The sequence below is a fragment of the Triticum dicoccoides genome, chromosome 7B (genome assembly GCF_002162155.2).
Source record: "Triticum dicoccoides isolate Atlit2015 ecotype Zavitan chromosome 7B, WEW_v2.0, whole genome shotgun sequence".
NCBI classification, from domain to species: Eukaryota; Viridiplantae; Streptophyta; class Magnoliopsida; order Poales; family Poaceae; genus Triticum; species Triticum dicoccoides.
Window position 1 is genome coordinate 330,032,757 of NC_041393.1, and position 11,279 is coordinate 330,044,035.

The 11,279-nt window shown below is 44.2% G+C and overlaps 1 protein-coding gene across 1 annotated transcript; it reads right to left on the bottom strand.

Moving 5' to 3' along the window:
• Window positions 1–244: 244 nt before the first annotated feature.
• Window positions 245–1,733, bottom strand: LOC119335860 (AT-hook motif nuclear-localized protein 23-like). Its single transcript, XM_037607917.1, has 2 exons — window positions 1,379–1,733; window positions 245–1,293 (listed from the first exon to the last, which is right to left on the bottom strand). The coding sequence occupies exon 2, from the start codon at window positions 1,288–1,290 to the stop codon at window positions 436–438; it is 855 nt and encodes a 284-aa protein (XP_037463814.1). The 5' UTR covers window positions 1,291–1,293; window positions 1,379–1,733; the 3' UTR covers window positions 245–435.
• Window positions 1,734–11,279: the final 9,546 nt, after the last annotated feature.

Here is an 11,279-nt window from a genome sequence, read left to right on the forward strand (position 1 = left end):
AAAACTCATCTCCAAGTGAATAGATAGTAGCAAAAATGGCACCCAATCGATGGATCTAGCTGCTTGTATATGTTCAACGAAATCAAACAAGTAGAAGTATGAATTAAAAAACAACAATCTTGAGCTGGCCGTTAGCACTATAAGAACGATCATGTGTTGCAGCGTCATGCGAAAAATTAACTCGTCATCAAACCATTCCAAGAATGAACAACAATACTAATTTAAATTGGTGAATTTATGAGTGCACGTTCACGCAACATATATTCCAATTAAACAAACAGGGATCAGCAAATTAACACCAACCAAATTTATTTATCAGGTTAACGCAAAAAATATCAGGAGATTTCCTTCATCACAATGAAAAAGAGATAATCGATCAACTACACGTCCGTGTCCTCGGACGCACCTGCTGTCCTCACCGCCGGCCAAGATCCATCACGAGAACGGTGGCCTCTCGACGCCACCGGCAGCGCCCGGCCAGCCGTTATGCCCGGCCACGGGCATTGGCGGCATGCCCATCGGCAGGTTGAAGAACGGGAGGCCAGCTCCTGCCGAGCCCCCCGACGGATCAACACCGAACGGCATGCCACCGCCGGCCTGGTCGCTCCCCGCAGGTGGCGGTGTAGGCACCACCTCGTCGCCGTCCTCCAGCGGCAGTCTCTCGTACGCCACGTTGCTGAACGACGAGGCAACGACGACCACCGGCCCGGCCGCGACGAGCGCACCGGCAACGCTCCCACCAACCACCTGACCCTGCCCTCCTGCTAGGAAGGCCGAGAGGCTGGTGGCCCCTGGAGGCGCCGGAGGCGGGAGGAAAGAAACGGCAAGGGACAGTATCTCGAACCTTCCATGGAGCGTGGCCACCGCCGGCGAAGCTGGCCCACTCTGGGCAGACTGTGGCTGCCGGAGAGTCACGTTCGTGACGGTCCCCGCCGCGGATAGTACACAGACGCCGCGCTGCCGACGACGCGCATAGGCGGTAAGCGCCTCGAAGACGTCGCACCCCGCGGCAACCTCGAGGATGTGCGCCCTGAGCGCGTTGGCGCTCTCCCTTGTGATGATCACTGGCGGCTTGGGCTTGTTCTTGGATCCGGGCGGCCGGCCGCGTGGGCGGCGCCCCACGACCTCGCTGCCGCCTATCCCAGCCCCTGCGGCTGTGCTCCCTCCCACGCCGCCCGGCGAGAGCGCGTCCTGGCCGTCGTCGGATCCTCCGGCACCGTCATCGTGACGGAGGTGAAGCTGCTGGTGATGGTGGAGGTAGGAGTTGGTTCCCAAATCCAGTCCTGCCATTCTCTAGGGTAGAAGAAGAGCTAATTATAAGTAAGTAGGGAGTATAGTACCATTAAAAAGAGTAAAAATAATGGCTAGATAACAGTACCGATAATATTAAGAAATTGGAGACGCAAGAGAAGAAGTGGTGCTTGTGATGATGATAATAGGCCGGAGGAAGAGGATCGGAAGAAGAGAGAGTGTGCGTTTGTGTAGGGTTTGTGGTGCTTGTTTTCTTGGAGGAGAGTAAAGAATGAGGTTTTGCTTTTTGGGATGTGTGGGGTGGGAAGAAAAGAAAGCAGCTGAGGCGAGGTGTTCTTTCCTTCCTTATGATAGTTGTGGTTGTTTATCCTTGTTGATGTTGCTTTCTCATGTGGGCAGGAGGGAGGAGGAGAAGATGGAACCCAATGAGTTGAGGAGAGAGGAGATGGATGGAGAGAGCAAGTGACGGCAAAGGAAGATGAGAAAGGGATAGGCTAGCAGGCTAGTGGTCTTTGGAGATGGTCGAAGAGGAAATATAAAGAGATAAATACACTACAGGTGCCCTAAGTTGTCTGGCGCGGTCAGTTTAGTGCCTAAACTTGAAAAATACACAAAAGTAATGCCATAACTTGTCTAGGCGTTCAAATATGGTGCATCTCGACGTATGCCGCCGTATTAAGTGCCCGTGTGGCATGTAAGTGTGTCGCTAGGCCACATGTCAGTGGCTGCGGGCGCGTTGTGAGCTGTGCGTGTAGTTTTCTTTACAGAAATGCCCCTGGACTTTAGTTAATTATCGAAAAACATCGTACTCATGCTAGACGCAAGCTGTTTTTTTTACGGAAACGCGTTTGTACTTTAATTAATTCTCACAAAAATATAAACACAAGCTCGCATGAAGGAAATTCAAACCACGGACATCCTGGTTGCCTAACAAACAAGTGGACCATGAGGCCACACTTTGGTTTACATTTAACTGCTAGCTAGCAACTGATATGGACGATTCCGCGTATTGCTTTGCATATATTTTTCGAGTGAAGTTTCTGTTTAATTTTCATGATACATAAATTTTCCCATATGAAAAAATAAAATAATTATCATACGCATTATTGTATATTTTATATCTTTACTCTATTTTCATTATTGTGTACATTGAAGATATAAACATTAATTTTTTCTAAAATTTATGTGGACATAAAAAATTGAACGTATATTAAAAATTATTGTGTAAATATATGCATCTTCATTGAGGACCATAAGGACGAACAATTATTGTGTATCTTCATTCTATTTCTAAAATACACAATTATTGAAAAATTGACAATATTGCATTTTAAAAACTGTTCAACGTGTATTAAATATTATTGTGTGACAATAATAAATTCCAAAAATGTACTAACATGAGCGTGTTTGTAGAAATTTAAGAATAATATTACACAATATTTTTTAATACGCATTCAACATTTTCAAAAAGCACGGTGAACATTTTCTAAAATAATATGAAAATAAAACATGAACATGAACATGTCTTTTAAAAAATGCTCACCATGTTTTTAATATACGTTCAACTCTTTAATTCCACATCAATTTTAGAAAAAGTTCATGTTTATCTCTTGAAAGTACACTATAATGGAAATAGAATAGAGATACAAATAAACAAAATTATATATTGATAATTATTTTATTTTTTGACATGAAAAAATTTATGTATCATGAAAACTAAACATAAACATCACTCGAAGAAAGACAAGATAGTAACGTGGAATAAATAAATAAAAACTACTCCAGTAAAAGCATATGCAGAGCGATACGTGCAATCATCTATATAAACTACTTGTTGATAATTAAGCGCAAACCAGACCGTGGCCGCCTGGTCCGCTCGATTGTCAGGCAACAAGGATGTCCCATGTTTGAATTCCCTGTACGCTGGTTTCCTGGTTCTTTTTGCGAGTATTAACTAAAATCAAGGGGTATTTTTTACGAGAATTAATTAAAATCCAGGGGCATTTCTACAAAAAAAACATGCATATCTCACAACGCGCGTAGGCAACCACTGACATGTGGCCCAGTGACAGACTGGAATGCCACGCGGGCACTCGATATGGCGGCATACGTCCAGAGGCACCGTATTTGAACGCCCAGCCAAGTTACGACACCACTTTTGTGTATTTTTCAAGTTTAGGCACCAAACTGACTGTGCCGGACAAGTTAGGGCACCTGTAGTGTATTTAACTCAAATATAAAACATGAGTTACCTTTTCAATAAGAAAGAAAAAGGGATGCTTGCACAGAGCGAGATGGCTAATTTAGTCTTGTGTATGTCACTAGCATATGGGGTCTGGCAGTTAGGAGGGTCCACATGCCCATTGCATACATACAATGGACGGAAGTGATGCTAGAGCGATTTTCATGAGACAGAAGGATGATATAGAACGTTGATGCTTATGCACGCAAGTGGAGGCATTAGTTTAATGGTGCAAGTTGGGGCTTATTATACTCCTCCGTCCCGATAGGAATATAAGCCGGACCAAGGGTCTTCAGGTCGAGCGGAAAATGTCTTGTATATGCCATAAATTTATATCTCTACATTCATTGTTGAATAAAGTTTCTGAACTTAAATTTTTCTTGGCTTATTATACATGTTTCGCTAGTTAAATCGATGGCCTAAAATTCCCCTGACCGACTTATATTCTCATCCTGATGAAGTGTTAGCCCTTGATCGAAGCGTTGTGCCATTTTTGGGTTTGTGCATTCGGGCAACTTTATTTTACGTGGGTACCATGTGGGAAGGGAACTACTTCTCTATCTTTCTCCCTCACGTACGCACACACTCATGTATAGCTAGAGGACACGTTGAAATTGGTTTGGCTTACCTTTGGCTTTCAGTAGTGCAGAAAACGCTAGTGGTGATTTACCAAAAAGAGCCTCTCTAGGTTTGTCTAGTGCTCAAGGCATTTAGCTTATTGTCAGGACTCCGATCTTAAGTTACACCGATTTAGCATGTAACACACAATGTCACTTTGCAGCCTCACGCACGGTATTCCCACGACTGCAGCCTTACCTAGACTGAGACCGTTTGCATCTTTTGGCTCACGTATATGATTGTGTCGCTAGCATCGATATGACAGAGAACCCGTGCCAACATGTCTAGTCGTAAACCCAAGGTGACACAAACTTACAGGGACATGCATACATGACCCAGGAATGCACGTGTCGGTCAGCAGCGAATATAGCTGGGCTGTAGCAAGCTATCAGGACTCCGGTAAACACCGCATGACATTTCCCCATGGGGACAAACATAGGAGCAAAGAAGGACACATGCTGGTCAATCCATGTTTTCCGGATGAAAGCACTAGGAGACATTTCCCCATAAGAAAGACTACCAAGAATAAACAACTAGGTGTCAGATCCCACACATACCAAGCATTTCAATAACATACACACAAATATGCTCGATATGTGTAAATACAACATGGCATCACAACAAAACTCTACGACTCAAGTATTTATTCAAGAGGCTCCGAGGAGCCAGATATTACAAACATGGGTCTTATGACCCAACATACAGGTCATACAAGCAACAAGCGGAAGCATAAACATATCTGAATACAGACAACTGAAAAGGAAGAAAGCTGAAAAGCCTGACTATCTACAAGACCCTCCGTAGGAACCAGACCTCTGTCTAGGATTCCCAAGCTAGTCGTCGAAGCCCATGAAGAACTACTAGTGAGACTGAAGTCTGTCTGCAAAAATATAAATTAAGCAAACATGAGTACAAATGTACTCAGCAAGACTTACATCAGAACTAACTACATACGCATCAGTATCAACAAAGGGGTGGTGGAGTTTAACTGGAGCAATCCAGCTTTGACTCAGTGGCTACCATGTACTACGACTGTTGGTAACTCTTTTGAGGTGAGGAAGCGCACACGGGTCCACATATTCACCATAACAATACACCACTATGGATCCGCTCCCATCTCCCTACGAGAAGGCCATCCATAGCAGTCACACTTATCTTGTGCATTTTAGAGTATCCACTTTCAGTTATCTATGAACAATGTAAGCTTTCCAAGTAGTCCATATCCGAGGACGCGACTATTCGAATATATCAGTTATAACCTTGCAGGGGTGTACTTCTTTACACATGTTTTCACCACTTAGCGTCTGCACATGACATGTGCTCGGCAGACTTCAAGCGAAAGCCGACGCGGGTGTAGACAATGACCTGACTAACCATACAAGTTTCTAGTCCAGGTTTATCGCCTATTTGAGTTACATCCGCAAGGAAGTCCGACCGAGGTTTCCACTATGGCCCCAAACAATATGTGCAGGGTTCCCGAGCCCACCAAACGGGTTCCCGGAAACACCGTGCCACTTGCCTACTACATCATAGCCCACCCCTAGGGTCACCGCTACGCACGGCCTCCAGCATACAACAAACACTAGAAACTACTTGCAACTCTTGGACAGAGGATAGGGGGTTAATAAGTCGAGCGAGGTCATATTTCAGGGCCCAACGTGTGGTAGTAGCTGTTCTTGGATCACAAACACGGAACTCAGTTCCTGAGGACGACTTCAATGAGACAACCCACTATGTACTCCTACATGTCCTCTCATCGCTACCTTTATCAAATCGTGTTCACACACTTAGCTCCCAGATGAATCAGACCTGACACAACTCTAAGCATAGAAGGCATAACAAGCAAGAATGAACGAGTAGGCACATCATGGCTGAAACAACTCCTACTCATGCTAGTGGGTTTCAGCTACTTACTGGGGCAAAGACAGGTCGTGTAGAGGAATGGGTTCAACTACCACAACATGTAACAGTTGAACTATTGTTGTCCTAATGCAGCAAAAGAGAGGAAGAGCGAGAGAGTGGGATTGTATCGGAGTGATCAAAGGAGTTTTGCTTGCCTGGCACTTCTGAAGATAGCATTGTTCTTCATCGGCGTCAACGATCACAACGTCGGAAACGTCTGCTACCAAGAGGGGGCAAACAAAGCAACACAATCAATGCAATGCAACAATAAGATGCATGATCATGACATGTCAACATGCTGTGATTTGAGCTAATGCAACTAATAGCAAGATTGAATGAAGCTCATTAGGTTCATACAAAGCATTTAAAATGCCATTTAATGAGTTGTACAATTCAGTGAGTATAAGTTTTTCAAACATGCATGAAAATGCCATAAACAAATTCTTCACGTTTTTCTAATAATTTTCATATATAAATTATTTCATTCTGAGCTACGATTGAATTTCTATGATTTTTAGTAGTTTTAGGCCTTTTCTGAAATAAATAAATCATTTATGATTTATTTAAAATTTCAGAAAAGCATTACATCATCATGTCATGCTGACGTCATCTGGTCAACTGTTCGTTCCAAGTCAAACCTGATCTATGGGCCCCGCACATCAGTGTAACAGGGCAGGAACAAAGGTTGACCAGTGGGGCCATGTCAACGTTGACGTGGCAGGGTCAAACTGACATGTGGTGTCGGCTGGATTAATCTAAACTAAACCAGAAATAAATCCCGGGGTTGATTCGGGCATGGGGCCCATATGTCAGTGAGAGAGGGGGTTAATTAGCGGGGTCATCAGTGGCTAATGACAGCGCCACGTCGACTTCGCCGGAGTTTGGCCGGTGATGACCAAACCGAGCGGTAGAGACGCGTCGGGTTCACACTATAGGGCACGGTTTGGACCGCGGTTGGGTTCTATGGCGAGCTGACACTCGTGCACATCTGATGGAGAAAGCAGGGGAGCTGCGGTGGGCTGTTGTTATGGCAGGAGCGAGCTAGGTGGCGACGGAGCTACGGTGGTGCACGCGCATGAGTCTGCGGGGCGCTAGGGAGCCAACTGAGGATCTAGGAGGCTTCCTGGGAGTGCTCTGAGCACAATGGCATGCTTGGCTGTGAGGTGCAGCACCTATGGCCACGGCGGCGACTTGGCCGGCAACGGTGTAGATTTTTTTTGAGAACTTGTACAGTGGGAGAGGCTCCCACTGTGTTTGTATTACTCAAAAGGTAAAGTACAATGTATACCACATATTTACAAGATTCTTATCCACCACTTTGGGGGAGAGTGTAATCAGACCAAGTTCTGGGCTAGCTAATGGGGTGATAGGTTGTTTACAAAAGAGAGAATAAAGTCTCTCAAGTCTACTCTAGTTCTGTGTTGAAGGAGGGTGAAGTCTTGCTTTAATCTATCAAGCCAACTGTGGTAAGTAGGAGGGATGCTTCTGAAGTGCTTGTTATTCCTCTCTTTCCATATGCTCCAAGCTGCTTGTAAAAAGATTTCCATGAACATGGGTTTGTTCCAACTGTTAGATGCCTTACTTATCCATTGCAACCTTGAGCCAGAGTCTTCCCACGTGATCCCTAGTTTGGACCAGCAGTTTTTACTGAAAGGGCATTGGAAGATCATGTGTTCCACATCCTCTTCAACCTGTTGATTGCATAGAAGGCAGCTGAAGTCATCCCCAATGTTATAGTGCCTCCTCTTGAGCATGTTGCGAGTGTTTAGTCAATCAGAGAGCAGCAACCACCCAAACATCTTGATTTTCAGCGTGACTTTTGAATTCCAGAGCCAATGATAGGATTGGTGGGCCTTCACATCACTAAAGTAGAATTTGTAGTATCTGTTGGCCTTAAAGTCTTTCGATCCCCAACAATATTCCCATGCATCATGGATATGTGAATCTTCATGATTACCAACGTGGAGCACCTTTTCTTGTAGATCTCAAACTTCGTCATGTGCTTGCACCGAAAGGGGTAGGTGAAACATTTCATAGAGGAAAGTAGATCCCAAGAAATCTCTGACTGAAATATCCTCATTTAATGCAAATGAGAAGGCCCGCGGGTGTGATTCCTCCAGTAGAGTTTCCAACCATAGATCTTTCCACATAAGTATCGTGTCACCAACGTGCACAATTGCTTTAGAAATTCCTCTGTATATTGGGGTGAGTTTCAACACATCTTTCCACCAGAACGATCCGCATGGTTCCGACACGTGGAGGATCTTGTGCGTGTAGTATGTTGTCCATATCAAATCCACCCAAGGCTGGTCATGGTGATTGTAAAATTTAAGCAGATATTTGAGAAGGAGGGCCTCACTTTGGATATGGAGATTGATTATGCCGAGACCACCACTTTGTTTTGGTTGACAAACCATGTCCCAAGCTGCCAGTGAATTACATTTATCCCCTTGCTCAGTGTTTTTTGTCCAAAGGCACTTTCTTCTGATTTTATCAAGCAGCTCTAGAATCTTTGGTGGGAATTTGAGAGTGTAGAGAGCGAAGATGGTGAGAGATGTGATCATCGTGTTGAGGAGTGACAGCTTTGCACCGTAGGACATCAAGGCTAAAGTGTTGGTCATTCTTCGTTCCATCGTGCAAACGAGAGGCACGAGATCTTGAACCATAGGCTTGGTTATTCCAAGAGGCAATCCCAAGTAAGTAAAGGGCATAAATCCTACCTTACAACCAAAGATAGAGGCGATGTCATTGTAGCAGTCGGGCTCACAGTTACTTGGGATTAGAGTGGACTTGTGGAAGTTTATCTTTAAACCAATAGAATCAGCATAGTCTGAAATAATGCCCTTGATTGTCCTAGCTTGGTCGGGGAAAGCGGGGAGTATAATGATCGTATCGTCGGCATATTGGATCACATGATAATCATGCTGGTTTTGTCACTGGAACGGTAGCTGTATTTGTCCTTGTCGGAAAGCGTCATTAATAGCAGCTTGAAGAAGGTCAGTAGTGAGCACAAAGATGAGGGGTGATAAAGGATCACCTTGACGCACACCACATTTGCAAATGAATTGTCGAGCTGGAACACCATTTAAGAGGACCGATGATTTTCCCGAGGAGAAGATGCATTTGATCCAATCAAGCCATTTGGCATCAAACCCCATGTGTTCCATAATTTTAATCATTGCATCATGCTCAATCGTGTCAAATGCTTTTGCGAAATCTACTTTTAGCAGGACAATCTTCTGTTTTGAGGTTTGACATTGATGGATGTACTCGAATGCCTAGGCCAAACAATCTTGTATTGATCTACCTTTGATGAATCCATATTGATTGCGATGAACAATTTTAAGAATGAGCTTTTGGAGCCGGTTTGCGAGCAGTTTCATGATAACCTCGAGGCAGCAGTTGAGCAAAGTAATGGTCGGAAATCAGAAACTGTCTTTGGTGACCGAACTTTGGGTATGAGTCTGATAAATCCCTCATTAACGCTCTCAAACTGTCTTTGGTAGTTCAAGGAATTGATTGCATAGCTCATGAAATCGTCACCCAGTTTTACCCATCGAATGGTGGATCTATTTTGCCAATATTGCCTTTGGTAGTTCAAGAGACGTAAAATGTGTTTCTTCAGAATTTTCTTGAAATTATGTTCTGGCGTAGATAACATTCGGAGATTTTCGAGGGCATCAATGTTGGCCAGAGCAAGATTAGAGTTATCAATTGCCACCTTAAGCTTAGAGATTCGTTTGCTCCACCTTTTTAACACATATCTGAGTGCTTTGAACTTTCTGCACAGTAAAGTGGCCGCTTTTGCCTTGGCATGTTTTAAAGGTCTTGTCCACACGGCTTGAACCAAATCCATAAAACCTGGGTGCTTCGCCCAATAAGACTCAAATCTAAAGATTTTGCTGCGGGGGATAGATGTTTCAATTTTGACAACACATGGAATATGATCAAAAACTGGTTTCCCTAGTGGCATAACTAGGGTATTAGGGTAAGATGAAGTCCAGTTATTAGATGTGAGAAACTAGTCTAATTGTTCTAGGAGGGGGTCTGTCTGCATGTTGCTCCAGGTGTAAGCACGATCCTTAATTGGCAGTTCAATTAATTGCTGAGAGCGGATGATGTCATTAAAATTAATCATGTCATTAGGATTACCTCCATGTTTATTTCTGTTATCAGCGCTACGAATATAGTTAAAGTCTCCTACCAACAACCAATCTTCATTGGAGGGGATATTCAGAGTGTGAAGCCAATCAGTATAATTCACTCTTGGTCACCCTGACATGGGCCATACACGTTTACTAGGGTCCGCTCTTGGGCCGATTGTGTGGAGCGAAATTTAATTACAAGAGCAAACTCATCCTCCATGAGCGCTGTTCCTATGAAAATGGAACTGTTCCAAATGGTGACAATGCCTCCTGAAGCACCCTGGGAGGGGATGTACGCAAATTTATCAAATCTTCGAGGGCAGCAAGACTTCAGAAACAAATTATCAATGTGAGATTTTTTTTGTTTCTTGCAGGCAGACTACTGCACAACCATTGGAAGAGATCGCATTTGAGAGGGCCAAAAGCTTAGGTTCAGAGTTTAGTCCTCTTACATTCCAGCACAAAATATTCCAGTTCGATAAAGGTGCCATGATAAACTAGAGCAAAGTAAAAACAACAACTGAAATAAAGCAAGCAAATAGCTTAAGCGTTGGAGGGGCTGTCCTCTGATTCAGCCGTTAGAGCTTCAGAAGTAATTTCTTCAGGCAGAATGGCGCACTTTATGATCCCAATATGCTGCAGCACAGGAACTGGAGTTGGCGGAGGGATCTTGTCGTAATTGATAGAATCAGGCACACCTTGGCTTGTTTGAGCAGCAGCACTAGGGACAAATCTGGGTTTGACTTTGGAAGTTTTAGCCTTGCTGTCAGAAACTGATGGTATCTTGAAATCGTCATTCTTGTTAGAGCGGGTGCTACGACGGACCTCAATCACAGACTCTGGAGCTTTAGCTTTGCCCTCGCTTGCTTATTGTTGTCCGAGAGCTCATATCACCACTTGCAATCAAGCTACTGGAGTCACTTGCAGCAGAACCAGAAGAGGTGGTCATGGTATCCACTGAAAGTGTTGCTGCATCCTGAGAGGTATCTCTATCTCATCCAAGATTTTTGTGATGACTACATGGGAGTTGTGAGGACGTGGTGCGACAACTAGGTCAGATGTTGGTTGAAGAGAACTTTCTCCACAGGCAGAGCCCAAGCACTACTGCCAGGGATCATGTC